General features: G+C 34.3%; 1 protein-coding gene across 2 annotated transcripts in view; it reads right to left on the bottom strand.

Moving 5' to 3' along the window:
- The window catches only part of TBC1D32 (TBC1 domain family member 32), a 206,466-nt gene that overhangs the window by 54,206 nt on the left and 136,221 nt on the right, over positions 1–16,039 (bottom strand). For both annotated transcript variants that reach the window (XM_072765188.1, XM_072765193.1), the window contains one exon: positions 1,142–1,267. In XM_072765188.1, the coding sequence (XP_072621289.1) occupies positions 1,142–1,267 (126 nt within the window). The remainder of the gene's footprint in view (positions 1–1,141; positions 1,268–16,039) is intronic.

Here is a 16,039-nt window from a genome sequence, read left to right as displayed (position 1 = left end):
GACATAGAGAGAAAGGCAGAGACACAGGCAGAGGGAGAAGCAGGCTCCTTGAGGGGAGCCTGACATGGGACTTGATCCTGGGACCGGGATCATGCCCTGAGCTGAAGGCAGATGCTCAACAGCTGAGCCTCCCAGGCATCCCTTCCCATTTTCAATTTTATAACAAATCATACAAATATGAAAACCATAAAGCATGGCTAATAAAGAGGACAATTTTAAATTATATCTTTCAAAAAAAAAATCTACCTTATGTTACATTAAAACCTTTTTCTCGAGGATCCCTGGGTGGCTCAGTGATTGAGCGTCTGCCTTTGGCTCAGGGCGTGACCCCGGGGTCCTGGGATCGAGTCCCACATCAGCCTCCCCGAAGGGAGTCTGCTTCTCCCTCTGCCTGTGTCTCTGCCCCTTTGTGTGTCTCTCATGAATAAATAAAATCTTTAAAAATAAATAAATAATAAATAAATAAATAAATAAATAAATAAATAAAACATTTTTCTCAGACCTTTATTCAAAATAATGCTAATTATAAAATGATTTTTAGAAAATAAATGCACATGAAAATATTTGAATATAAAACAATGTATTTATTTGCTAGTTTAGGAAATGTAGCTATTTCCTCAAAATAAAATTTCCAACTGCCTTGAGAGTGACTAAATTTACTTGGCTGGATGCAGCAGAGTTTTCCAGATATGTGTCAATAAAAAAGTCAACAAAGTTTCAAGAAATACAGCAGTACAATATATTCAGGTGAAAGTTGGTGAAACCGAGGAAATGATTACCTGGTAATAGACAGCTCAGTGTTCCAACCTTGCTTACCAACACCTCTTAGTTTAAGAGAGTTTAGTAGTTTCTCAGATTTTAATATTTCTCTGGAAGTTTATGTGCTGCCTACAATTTTATTCTTATTAGGGGTTGAGGGCTGATGGGCCTTTACCTCTACCTTCGCTCTGGCTCCCAACTTCCCTGCATTTCAGATTGTAATTTTTGCTTTCCAGGATTGTAAATTTCTCATAAGTCAATGAACTTCTGGAACCAGTATTATATATTCGAGACATGTCAACACTAATCTTTAGGAAACACAGCTATCATTAATATAATTTTCATACCAAAAAACACCACAAAAATTACACAATATACTCACCACTTCCACTAATTATATCAGGTTTGGCCTTCATCATTTTGCAAAATTGTCTTCGGCAGTTTTCTATCCACTCAGTTTGTTTATCAGACATTTTGAAGTGTAATAAAAGCTTGCCAAGATCATTGTCTATTAAGAAATACAGCATGTTATATCATTATAAGGAGATGCTAGAAACACCAAAAATATAAGTATTGCTTTTAAATATGTAAATAGTTACATATTCCAGGAGTACTATATGGCTGTCAGAAGAAAACATTTTTCTGTAATTACATCTTACACTATCAATTATACTTATTTAAAGCCTATAAAATGAATTTATTAAAAGCTCACAAAATGGAATGATTCATAACCATAATTCTTGAATGTTCTTTTTCTTATATGAATATGATTCATTACTGAGTATTTGAAGCAACACACATCAAATAATAGATGTGATATATAGAAGATTTCACTACATAGACTGACATGAACATTATACTCTTTTCTCATGCACATTCAGATACATTATTCATTTCTTTAAGAGCAAAATAATAATAATAATAAGCACAGAGAAATCTAGCCATTTATTTCCACTTGCAAAAAATTATACCAAATGTGATTGGTGCTGAAAGAGTATGTAGGGTTAAACTATAACTTCTTTCTAAGCAGTTTCATGAATACACAGCCAACTTCCATCTAATTTTATTTTTCCATTTTAACTTTAATTTTATTCCCATGAGATTTTTCCATCCTCCATTCTAATATCATTCCCATGAGATTTTGTATTAGAAAAAATCTATAAATAATATATTTTAAAAGGATGTAAGTGTCCTTAAAAAAAGGATATACAAATATTTATTCAAGCAAACATATATACTATCTTCTCACACATGTAGATAAAGATTCAAGGGGGAGAAAAAGAAGCAATAATGTTCTCTTATTTTCTAGAAGATCATGGGGGAATAGGCAGTCACATAAACTCCTATCTTTTAACACTTTTCTTGAAAGAGGTTTGGGGATCAAAAATGAGTAAGAACCTTTTGAAAACAGAGTCAAAGGCCAGACTGCCTCTGCCCAAAAGTGTCTAGACATACTTAAACTACAAAATATATCTGCCAAAGCTCTTTTTGGGCTGATAAATACCACCAGGAAGATAACAGTGGTCAATCTATTACTGGGGAGAATTTCAACCAACTTCTACCTTCTTAAAAGAAATGAATAAAAATATAAAGCAAGTCCTTACTCTTACAGATTTAAAAAATTAACCTATCATACCAAACTATTTTCATTTTCCATCCAATCTTTGTAAAAAGATTCAATATTCAATAAATATTCAATAATCAATAAATATGTATGGAGTTTTTCCTATTTGGCTACAACAATCAAGACAAAGTCACTTGTCCTCATAAAGCATATGCTTATATATATAAGTATGTATATATATATATACACATATATGTATGTGTGTATATGAGTGTGTGTGTATATATATATGTGTATATATATATATATATATACAGACACACACACACATTATTGTGGTCCAATTAAGACACATTTATCATTCCTATGATCTAAATTGGTTTTATTTAGGAACGCCTGGGTGGCTCAGCAGTTGAGCCTCTGCCTTTGGCTCAGGGCGTGATCCCGGAGTCCTGGGATCAAGTCCCACATCAGGCTCCCCACAGGGAGCCTGCTTCTCCCTCTGCCTATGTCTCTGCCTCTCTCTCTCTGTTTAAAGAGATAATTAATAAAATCTTTTTAAAAAATTGGTCTTATTTAACCTTAAAAAAGCAACAACATATTACCCAGACATTCATGGTTATATCTAAAAATAATGTTTAAATATATAAATCATAATTCATGTAAATAGGCCCCTATTTGACATGTAGATACCAAAGCCTTCTCATATCAAAGCTACATATTATTTTATACAAACACATGAATATATGAATAAATACACTAAACATATGCATACTCACACAAATATATGAACAAGAATGGTTTTGTCAAAAGAATATGTAATTCAGATATTTAGTACTAATCTATTCTCTTTGAATATTAAGAACAAAATGATCCTGTAACATTTCATAAATAGCCTCAATTAGAAGCAATAACTAGAGAAAAATTAAAGTTATTAAGTCAAAGGAAAAAATGATTCTTTTTAATAAAAACTCTCAAAACCTTTAACCTAAACTCAAGAAATACCAAAGCTGATAACTTTGTTGAAAATTATGTTACTAATAACAAAGTTATAACGTTAAATGTATCTTAATATGAATTAGGTAAAGACTTAATTCAACAGCATTAAAATAATTTTCTTATAGTTTATCATTTAGAATATCTACATTACTTATTCTCCCAAGAACAAATTACTTAAAGCCTAATAAGAATCACTAGTGGCACATGGTTGCAAAGACAAATGCAGTTTTTCATCTGTATCTTCCTCTATATCATCTTTTATATCTTTATGTAACCTGTCCTTTATAACTATCTCCTCCTTCAAGTAGAAGATGCCCATGTAGCTCTTTCATAAATTATCTGCTATTTAAAAATCCTACATTATCCTTTTCCTCTTCCCTCCTGCCCTGCACGCTCCTCTTGCCCTCCCATCCTTTCACACTTTTGTTATTGTTTTGTTTTTTCATCTCATTCTGAGAAAAAGGACACAAGGCACCACAATTGTAAACAGTACTGAAGCAGCAGATGTGAGACACATGTAAGTCTATCAGTTGGTGGAAGAGCTAGAGGGTCCAGTTTACCTGGAAATTGGAATTTAGGCTGAGCCAAAGACAAAGTGACTACAAAGACTCCTACAGACAACTTGGTAACCTTTATATACATCTGGTTACATTTCTCCAATCAATGAGAGAGTAAGCCTTTCAACTTGCATTCCTCACAGTTAAAAATATTTAGTGATTTGATACAATGTTAACTGAAAAATATATATATCTGTAATATTCATGTTTGAGGTGAATATTGATTCCTCTATTCCCCCTCCAAATTTGGGACTAACAGAGTAGTAGATAGGAGTAGATAAATGGAGTCCAAGAAATCTGTTAGTACTGAAACAGCTAACATAGACACCATCACTTGGGTCTGCTGCCACAAGGACTTCAAAATATCTCCCCTGAATTGAACTGACCTATTCAATCACAGACAATGACAGACAACCAAAGGCCTCTGCTAACTAAAAGGTACCAATATAACCTAAAGATAGGCTAACTTGAAAGTACACCATACACAAAATCCAAGATTTTGCAACCTTCTCCCAAGTTCCCCTACCAAACATTCTTCCTATCTTTATGCAGAGTAAGTGGGAAGTCCAGAGAGAGGCCAATGGTGTTATACCAGCAAAGGCCATTGGATAGAGAATAAGGCAAGAGGAAACAGAATCACAGGAACAGTACTACAGGAATACAGTAACTTTAAATTAGTGATTATATGAGTAGAACAAATATGAATCTGATGTTGTCCCAAATTTTCTATGTGTATAACAACACAAAAAATTAAAACCCAGAGTTTTGCTTCTGCCCATGATGGAGATACGAGGAATAGAGTGGCTGTCCTGCTGTAAAAAACCTGAAAACTGAATAAAATACAACAAACAACTGTTTTCAAACATTGGACAACGGGCAATACAAGACTGATTTACTTGTGAAAAGGGAAATTAATGTGGTGAGCTTTACAACTGGCTTTTATTCTTGAAGGCAATCTCAAGATCACTATGCACGAAGTGTGGGTGCCATGCAGGACTTGCAAAGTTGAAGGGACAGAAGCCAAACTGCAGAGACTGAGGAGGCTAAAATTTTTGGATCAGTACTGGAAAAGAAGAGCAGAGCAAATAACTAGAGAAATCCATGTCTTTGTTAAGCTGATTGCAAAATAAACAACTATGCAAATTAAGACTGAAACTCCACAAGATTTGGCAAAAAACACTTGGGAGATGTAAAATGAACAATATACTCTGTGCTAGCAGATGTGAAAATTCCAGGGTGAAGAGTCCTTTAACTACCAGGGTAGTGAGTGCTTAAAGGTGCCAGAAAAATAACAACTTAGTAATAGGGTTAAATTAGCAATAAAGGCAAATCTACACACACTGTAACCAAAAAAATGAAAGCCTTGAAGGATCAAACTGATCCATGAATAACTTGAGAGCACTTCAAAAAAATGTCCATTACTATCTAAAGAAAAACAAGATCCCCATTCAACAATGTAAAATTAATGTCTGATATTCAATAAACAAATCACTAACATGAGAAATGGAGAAAACGTGGCTCATAACCAGTACAAAAATCAACTAATAGATGCATTAAAGGACTAGAGCGATGTGAATAGCAAAGATTTAAAAGCATATATTTCTAAGTATTTTAAGTATTTAAAGAATATGTGAACAAAACCAAAAGTTTTGGAAAAATTTAACCAAACTGCAGCTTATCAATACTGAAATCTCACTCAGTAAAAAGAGACAGCAAAGGGTACATGTAACAAACTGGATGAACCTCAAAATCATTATGCTAGGAGAAAGAAACCAGGCACAAAGAAAGTATCCTATATGATTCTACTTGTTTGAACCACTAGTATAGGAAAAACTAATCTTTGGTAGCTATTCTCAAATGGACTATGTTTTGCTCTCCAGGAGTTACATTAACAGTCCTTACAGACATTTCTGATTGTCATACCTGGGAGTGGGCAGCACAATACAGTTCTACTAGCATCTAGTGGATATAGACCAGGGATGCTGCTAAAAATCCCACAAAGGCACAGGACTGCATCCTCTGGCAACAAGTAATTACCCAGACCAAAATATTGATAGTGCTGAGGTTGAGAAATCCTAATCTAATAGTTGTGGGGGCGGGGAATCAGTAATTGCCTAAGGCTGGAAGTAGAGAGAGGTTGACTATAAGGGACAAGGGGAACTTTTGTGGGGTCATGAAAATGTTATGTATTTGATTATGGTGGCGCTCCTGTATGCACAGACATGTCAAAATTCAAACTATTCTTAAAATGGATGTATTCTGTTGTACATAAAAATTGCTTATATATACATGTTATGTAAACATGAGTTATAACTGAAAGTGACAGTAACTAAAAGCTTCTAAGCATATTAGTGTCACTAAAATAAGAGCAATTATAGTTCCTAATTTGGTATAAAGTCTATATAAGAACTCAATAAACTATAAGTAAAAGTATAGGCATGTATAAAGTTATTCACTTGAAAGAATCTTAATCACAATATTAGAGTAAAGTGTTTTAAAGTATAGATTTTTTAACTTCTCATTGTATATCTTATGAGGTTTTGGCTCCTTTCTGGGTACAACTCAGTCTCCTATAATAAAATGAATATTCACTTCTTAGGGTTAAATAAGAAAACAATCTATTTCACCAGGGAGAATCCAGGTTTATATTCTTCTATACATTGAACACAATTTCTTTCTTAACTCACATTTTTATATCAGTTGTTTTTATATAATTCTTATCTTACAGTATTATTTTTAGAGAAAGTACCATATTATAATTTAGTTTCACTATATTAATTATACATCTAGTTATGAAGTTACCATGGTGAACGACTGTTTTATTTTCCAAAAAAAGGTTTGGTGTGTCTAGTGAGTAAATGCTCTTCTCCTCTTTGCTCCTTCAGACCACTATGATTTACAGATAGTGCAAAGTTGGAAAAGAAAGTAAAAAAAAACTGTTTTAAACTCATTCCTTAATACCACTGAGGAAAATGTGGGGAAAAAAGGGAAACATCAAGTTTCATGTTCACCAATCATAGGTAACAATATTTCATATCTAAATTCTGAAATTCTTTGTTAAAGTAAGCACTATAATCTTTTCACACTTGAGGATACTGTATAATTTTTTCTCAAAAGATTACTACATAGAATGTTATGTTGATTATAAGATTATTATGGATAATATAAAAAGAATCTCAGTTTCAAAGGGAGGAAAAAAGTAAGCTCAATATAAATGCAGTAAAAGCATGCTATTTACACAGAAAACTTCTAGTACTTCTTTCCCAAATGCAATTGTGAATACCCATTTTATATAGAATATCATAACAGATTCTGCAAAAGAAACAAAATAAACAAAGATTTCATAAACTAACCAGCAACAGATTCCTGGGCTTAATATAATCACCTTTGTCTTATTCTGAACCTTATTTATGCAATATTTGCTTTTCATTTGCATTTCTGCTTATCTTCTTCCATGTAGCTTAAGATAGTCATTTCAATCTACTCTTATTACAATAAACAAGGAAAGACTGTACATCTCTAAATTTGGGAGTACCTAAATTCATTACACATTTTATTTGAACTACATGGGCTCTTAACACATGATATCTACATTTTATACAGGTTAGGTTATTCCTCATTGTAGAATTATATCCCTTTTCCTTTTTTAACATAAGTGATAATCATTTACTATAAAACAAATGAGTCACATTTTCAAGAAATGAAGAATTCGCTTTCCCTTATCACCTGCACTTAAACTAGTAGGTTATCTGTTTCCCTTGGTTGCCATAGATACATGTGTTTCAAACATGAAGAAATAAGTACATGTAAATAAGTTTTATTATTCAAAAGAAATAACTTATTCTGATTTGTAAACTAAGTATCTTAACAGCTGCAGCTCAAGATTTACTACACTGAAAAGAAACCATAATCTCATACTCCCAGTCCCATAAGTTAACAGAATAATATCAAAAAAAGTCATTTACCTTTATCTGCAGAAAATAAATGTTCATAAAGGTTAAAAACAATTAGAAAAAAGAATAAGAAAATGTCTGATTTGACATAAAGGCCTAAATAAGTAGTTGACAAAAGAGAGAATTCATCACTAAAAATATTTGTAGACTAACCATATGTACAAGACATAATTTAAAAAGCTTTTAAAATCAGAACAAACAGTATCCAAATGATTTTAAATACCAGCATGTCTTGAGAGCTAGAATCAAGTATGTTGGCATCATAAGAATAGAACTACAAAACCAATAAACATTATTGCTCACTCACTGCACAAGGCCTAACTCCAGAGGAAGAGAATATGGCACGGTACTCTAGTGCTTCGTTCCATTTCTCATATAGAAACCTTCTCTATTAATATTTGTTTCTTTCTATTGAACAAAATACATTGCAAAGATTATTTTATAAATAGTCTACAATTAATAAATTATAGATAATACTTATCAAAAAGCCTTTTCTACCCCCAATATACTATTAAATATTGCCAATGGTTTGCATTTTCATTTATGCTTTTATACCAAATCTATGTGAATAATATAGATTTAATACAGTGGATTAGATTCATGTTTTTCACTAAGAACAGAATATGTTCCTCACAGGCATTTGACCAGTACATGGAACCTAATGATTCAACATATATTTTATACTGAATTCATTCAGAGCTGAAAATGTACAAACTGAAAAGCAAGTTTTAACTTGAATTCACTTCAATATCCTCCCTCCTTCTTTCTTTAACTTGAAGAAAGAAAAATTACTTCATGTTGGGGTGGGGGGAAGATATCACAGATAGTTATGTTTCACATATTATGAACCTTAAAATGATCTGTTTTCTCATATAGGCATAATGCCATCTAAAAATATCCAATTAAAAATATCTGAACAATCGGACTATAAAGATTTTAACATTATGTGGTGCATTCCATTAAAAGGAATGATTTTCACCATGAAACTTACTCCTTCATATAGTATTTGAAAAAGAATGTTTTGCCAGGCAGAAAATCAATTTCCTATCAGGTAAGTAAAAATGCAGCAGAGGAAGCAGTAAAGTTAAGATACTAAAGCTACAAAAGATTAAATTTGAAGTAATCACAGGATAAAGGCTGTAAATTTTTTTTTTGCTTATTTTTTTCAATTGTGGAAAAAAATGACGTGTAACACTAACAATGTATACCTTTTATGTGCTATAAAAACGTAAAGTACCACTTTGTAAATGATAAAATAACTATAATAAAGGTGTCTACTTCAAGAATGATATACACAGAAGTCTAGCTCAAGGGGCTTTCTAACTGCAGAGCTATTGATGCTCTAAAAAATGAGTCAGATCAGAGATTATTCTAGGTATGAGTAAAAATTTCTAAATTTATGTATTAGCCCAAAAGGAATTCCCAATGTCCACTGACAAAGATTTGGAAGATAGAGTCTGATGATGGGAAATACAAAGGGAGAAGAAATTCAATGTTAATTCATCCATTCATTCAATAGATATTTATTGTTGTCTACTACCTAAAGCAGATGGCATTTTTGTCTCATGGAACTTACACTATAGGGCAGCAGACAGTAAACAAATACAAACTCAGTAAAGTACAGTGCTGTTAGAGGAACCCATAGAAAGCAAGAGAGACAGAAGTAAAGGAAGAAGTATATTTTAGGGATGCCTGGGTGGCTCAGTGGTTGAGAGTCTGCCTTCAGCTCGGGGCGTGATCCCAGGGTTCCTGGATTGAGTCCCGCATCGGGCTTCTGTATGGAGCCTGCTTGTCCCTCTGCCTGTGTCTCTGCCTCTCTCTCTCTCTGTGTGTGTCTCTCATGAATAAATAAATAAAATCTTAAAAAACAGAAGTATATTTTAGACATGGTGGAGATAATTTCTCCGAAGAAGTAACATTCAGACTTAGCATAAAAGGTTAAGAAGGCACTACTTGGGTAAAGAGGAGGAGGTAGTACTATAGGAAAAGGAAACATCAAGAGCAAAGGCCCAGAGGCATAAACTATTATGTATTCTAAGATTCGAAAGAAGATCCCTAATCATATATCCCATAAGGGGTTTATATCTAGAACACATAAAGAAATCTTACAACTCAATAACAAAAAGACAAATAATTTATAAAATAGGCAAAGGATGTGAATAGTCATTTCTCCAAGGAAGATATATAACATAAGAGATGCTCAGCATTACTAATCATCAGGGAAACGCAAATCAAAACCACAATGAAGTAGCACTTCACACCCAGTAGGATGGCCAGATCATAACACATGATCATGATCATGATGATGTGGACAAACGAGAATCTTATAATACTGTTGGTGAAAAGGTAAAGTAAAGTGATGCAGTTGCTTTAGAAAACAGTGAGCCAGTTCCTCAAACTATTAAACATAGAATTACCATATAACTTAGCAATTCTACTTCCAGGTATATACTCTAGAGAAATAAAAACATATTCATGTAGAAATTTGTACATGTTTATAGCAGCATTATTTATAATAGCCAAAAGGTGGAAACAATCCAAGTGTCCATCAGCAGATAAATAAATTGTGGAATATGCACATAATGGAATATTATTTAATCATAAATAGGACTGAAGTACTTTCCTATGCTACAACATGAATGAACCTTAGAGATGAACCTTGAAAACATCATGCGAAGTTAAAAAGTCAGTCAAGAAATACTACACACTAACCTATTCCATTCATATGCAAAGTCCAAACTCGAGAAAGCTCTAGAGACAGAAAGTAGATTAGTGGTTGCTTAGGGCTGGTGAGGGAAGCGGGAGAAGAGGGAATAGTGGTTTTCTTTTTGAAGTGGTAAAAATGTTCTAAAGTTGTTTGTGGTGATGGCTGTGCATCTATTAATATACTTTAAAAAGATCACTGAATTGTACACTTTAAATGGATGAATTACATAGTATGTTAATTACATTTCAATAAAGTTTTTAACAAGACAAAACAGTAAGACCCACATGGTTAACAAAACAAAACAGTAAGACCCACAGTATGTAGGACAATTAATAGAGAGCAAGGTCATGAGATAAAGTCAAGGGCAAGGGAAAGAAAAGAATCAGAAAGTGACACATCTGTTTATACAGCTGGCTCACATTAGCTGTTCCTTTGTTTACTTCTTAGAAAGCCCAAAGGGGGTAAACTTTTCTTGTTTTGTTTTGTTTTTTGTTTTTTAAGGAAAGGCCTTTGAAGGGATATACAGGTAAAGAGTGAGGATGCAGGACTTGCAAGGAACATGCAGAAGTTCACTTGCATTAGGATTTGCTAATTTATTTGAGGCTCTCAATGAGTAGCCATTCAAATTTCTAAGATCAAAGAGAACCAATGCCATGTAGCCATGCTGCCAGTGGCCCTGGAGTCAGTGTTGTGCTTGGAATACTAGAAACATACAAGCCATGACACAAAAAATTTACTCTCTACTTTGAAGATACCAGCCCCCGCTGAGTGAATACAGATCCAAAGATTTCCTGATAAGGATAGGTATTGCACAGTAGTACAGTATATAGAATATGGATGTAATCGAGATTGCTGATTATTTTATAATTCAGTCTGAATAAACATTATAAAAGTAATTTAAAAATGAAATGAATACAGGATGCTAGAAAGGACAGAACATTTCTCACATTCAGATGTCTCCCTAATGCTTCCAATAACCAGAGCATGCTATTTAATCCCTCAAGCCATTTTTACTTCTCAGTATGAAAGTAATTTCTGTTCCTCTTTAGAGAAAGAAATCTTGTCCTGAACACACAAAAATGGAATGCAGTAGAGGAGACTGGCCAAGTAGGGGTGCAACAGTAACTCCTGGGAGATCTAAGTCTAGCACAGGAAACCAATCGGGTTTTGTTTATCTCATGATCTGTTTCATATACAAAAGACATTATGAGTCAATCTCCAGTAGTTCACTTTAGCAGCTCCTGATTGCACAAACCTGTACTGGCTTTTAAACACAGTACAAATCTCCTTTCTCCTATTCCCCTTTCCTTTTTACCTGCTACACAGGTAATAGTAAGTTACTACATTCACAACCTTCTACCTATTTATTTAAACTCTAGGGTAACAGAAAGATGATATCCCAAGTCATTTCTATCACATGGAAGAGAATGTTTTCATGTGTCTAAGATTATTTATATATCACATATATATACACAGATGCACATGTACACATATATACACAACACGCTTATACATGTATAAACATAATTACATATATGTACACAAACAGATAATGTTAATCACTAGTTTTTACAAGGCTTTTACATTTTAGCATGATGACTCTAAAACAGTGCACAAAGAAAAATAACTGAACCAGACGATGTCTCAAGATTCTTATTTACAGATGAAGATAAATTATCTAATAGCTAACACTAATGCCAATGAGCTAACAAGAGGCAATTTAACAGATGAGGAGATGCTAACTGTAGCAAGAAGAATAAATGTAGAAGCTAGGAGACAAATGAGAGGATGTCACCATGTGCACACAACCAGAGTGATTTTTTTTCCCCACATTGAAATGATATCCCAAAATTTTGCAGTGCCAATGACAACTAAAATAACACCTATCAGAATCAATGAATAATTACTTTCAAATCAAAAAAGTAAATGGAAAGCTTAAACATAATGTGTTTAAAATTGTACAATGTTTAATTTGTTGACCTGTATTTAACCAGAAACATACTTTTAATTTAGCTTTATACCTGTTAGAAATGCATTTGGCTCCATTTTTCTCATTGAGTTCACAGAGATAGCTCTGTGATGTACATCCTGGCCTATCCACTGGTGCCTACATCATTTTCTCCTGCTTAACAAAAACCAGGACCCTATTATTAGGAGAAAGTATTAGGTACTGTTATTAAATTGAGAATAATGTCTCAGTCAAACACTTGCATTTTAGGGCAAACAGAAAGAGAACTGTCCAATATGGTGGAGAAATGTGGAATTAAATAAAAAGGTTTGAAATGGTACTGAAGTTAAAACACAGCATTGACAGGAATGAAGTCACAAATGTACTGGGCCCTGTTAGCTATGGGAAGCCACTGGAGGATTTCAGTGCGAGGAGTAATGTGATGCAATACACATTTCAACAGCATTACTCTGGTGGTTGTACTGAGAACACACTGACTACTTGGCAGATTACTGCAATAATACAGGTGAGAGATGAGGGCTGTAGTGCATGAGTGAAAGTGATTTCAGATAGGCAGAGTCAAGAGCATTTGCTGATAGATTAGATGTGAGTATGAAGACAAAGAGAAGTCATAGAATACTTTCAGTTTTATTGCCTAAAGAACTGGAAGCCAAAATTGTCATTTCTGAAATGAGTAGGAATACCAAAGGAATATATTTTCAGGGAGTATGAGAAGTTTAGCTCAGACTTGTTAGGTTTGATGTGCTTATTAACCCTCCTGGCAGAGGTGCCAAGTAGGCAATTAGATATGAATGCAGAGTTCAGGGGAGAGGTAGGGGTTAAAGATATAAATCTGACAGCCAAGAGCCTATTGGACTGTATTTTAGTCGTAAGATGAGATGTTCTCAAGAGTAAGTAAAGCTAGAAAAAGAGGCAACTAATAACTGAGCCCTGGGGCACTCCAAAAGTTTAGAGGTTAGAGAAAAGTGAAAGATCAAACAAAGGAGACAAAAGAATTTTGCCACAATAAACAGAAGGAAAATCACATCATGCATTTTCTAAAAGCCAAGTGAGAAAGTGTTTCAAAAGAAAGGGGAGGAGTGAACATGTTGAATAATAATGTTAAGTCTAGTAGGATGAGGACTGATCTACTCAGTGGATTTAATCACAGTGTAAATGGTAGAGGTGAGAGCCTAGCTAGCTCTGTGGGTTCAAGAAAGAATGGAAGGAGTTACTGGAACACCAAGATTAGACAACGTTTTCAAAGAATTTTGCCAACAAAGGACAGAAGTGAAAGTAGGTTCAAAGGAAGATGTTTTAAATATGGAAGAATTAACAGTATTGCTTGTTAGTTCACAAAAAAGCTATAATGGACACCTGCCCCCAACACCCCCAAAAAGCAGTAATAAAGGAAAAGGAGGAACTGTTAGAAGCAGTATCTTTGAGAAAAGGACGGAAGGCAGTGCACGGCTGGAGAAGTTGGCCTTCCTAAGTAGCACTGGCAGCTTATTCATAGTAACAAAAACATGAAATGGGAATAGATGCAGCTGAGTAAGCTGGTGTTTATCAGCAACACATGGAAGCCGTTTCTGTTTCTATTTCCTTGGTAACCTGGGAAACAAAATTATCATCTGACAGGATGAATGGGGATGAGGTGAAGAAGGTTTGATGAGAGAGAAGAGGAGAGTGGGAGAATTCAGACATGGGGACGCAGTACAGGACTGCCCGACAGTATGATGGACCCACCTGACGTCAATAACCATCTGCAGTGATCTTCTGGGCGGGACAGAGATGCTATTACTACTCCTTTTCCTAAGCAGCTCTCAAGAGTAGAGCAAGGAGTAAAATTACATTCCTCTGAGCAATAATTCCTAGGAATTGATGATATATCCTTCCTTTTGAGGAAGTGTCCATTTAATCTTACTTTTCTTATTTCTGTCTGCCTTGTTTTATTTAAAAAGATAAGGATTATTTTTTAAGATTTTATTTATTTATTCATGAAAGACACAGAGAGAGAGGCAGAGACAGAGGCAGAGGGAAAAAGCAGGCTCCCTATGGGGAGCTGGATGGAAGACTCGATCCCAGGACTCCGGGATCACGAACTGAGCCACAAGCAGACACTCAACCACTGAGCCACCCAGGTGTCCCAGGGAATATTTTTTTAATCAAACTATTTTGAAGAATCAAATTACCAAATATGGCAGTCATATATAATAAAACTGATAATGAATGAATTTGTTGTTCAAAAAATTAACATGTGTTTCCAAGTGAAACTTAGCAAAGAACAATGCTTTATTGTAACAAGGAAAAGATCAGGAAAAGGTACATGATTTTATTTCCAATGCCTAGTGAAGCACCTGATAATTAGCACTTGAGAAAAATGTTAAATAAAGGAATGAGGGGGCAAATAAATTATGAAACCTACAACAAGAATGACAAAATATAAAGGCATTAAGAACACTGAAAGTGGGATAGGAAAGCATGACAGTAACATATTGAGAAAGGTTTGGGTTCACTGCAAGAAGTGAGTCAGTGGGGTAAAGTGTCCAAAACGATACTCTCTCAAGAGTTTCTTCTTGAAAAATACTTCCTATCCACTCACACATCTCTGAAAGCAATAGAATTGCAAGAGGAAAACAAAAGCAAAAATTTTAGTGCATTATAAAGACAAATATTAAAAACCTTAGGGACATCTGGGGGGTGCTTAATTGGTTGAGCATCTGCCTTCAGCGCAGGTCACAGTCCTGGGGGCCTGGCATCGGGCTCCATGCTGGGCTCCCTGCTCAGCGGGGAGTCTGCTTCTCCCTCCCCCTCTGTCCTTCCCACTCTCCCTCCCCCTGCTCATGCTCTCTCTCAAATAAATAAAATCTTAAAAAAAAAAAAAAAAACTTTAAAAAGTTTCCTCATGTTCTTTCTTTCTCTTTCCCTAACCTCTAAGTAGATAGAAATAAAAAAACAAAGCACAATTTTTGTTTCTATGCAATTGTGAGAAATGTAATAAAAAATCTCAAACACTAACTAGAAACAAAAACAACACATATCAATTGATGGCTGCTCTTAATTGTTTCAAAGCAAGAAAACGTAGGGAAAAGTAAAAGACAGATGCAGTCTCATACAGAAATATTTTTTCAACAATCACTCCATAAAATCTTAACTATATTAAATGAATCTTATACATGCTATTTTTTCCAGTGCAACCTTGATATTATTAAAGATTACCCTGATAGAAGCTTTAACTTCTCAAATTAATAAATATTTTGATAATATATCTTCATATTTCATCTTAGAATTCCTTAATCTAAAAACTGTTCGCAGAATGCCGGAATGGCTGAGTGTCTGCCTTTGGCTCAGGTCGCAATCCTACGGTCCTGGGACTGACTCCCACATCAGGCTCCTTGCAGAGAGCCTGCTTCTCCCTCTGCCTATGTCTCTGCCTCTCTGTGTCTCTCATGAATAAATAAATAAAAACTTTGAAATAAATAAATAAAAACTGTTTGCATTTTCATTGCTCTCACAATAAAGTCTTGAGCTACACTGCCCTTATGGCTAAAT

The sequence above is a fragment of the Vulpes vulpes genome, chromosome 1 (genome assembly GCF_048418805.1).
Source record: "Vulpes vulpes isolate BD-2025 chromosome 1, VulVul3, whole genome shotgun sequence".
Lineage (NCBI taxonomy): Eukaryota > Metazoa > Chordata > Mammalia > Carnivora > Canidae > Vulpes > Vulpes vulpes.
The sequence above is the reverse complement of the archived record's forward strand: the minus strand, read 5'-3'. Positions and strand labels throughout refer to the sequence as shown.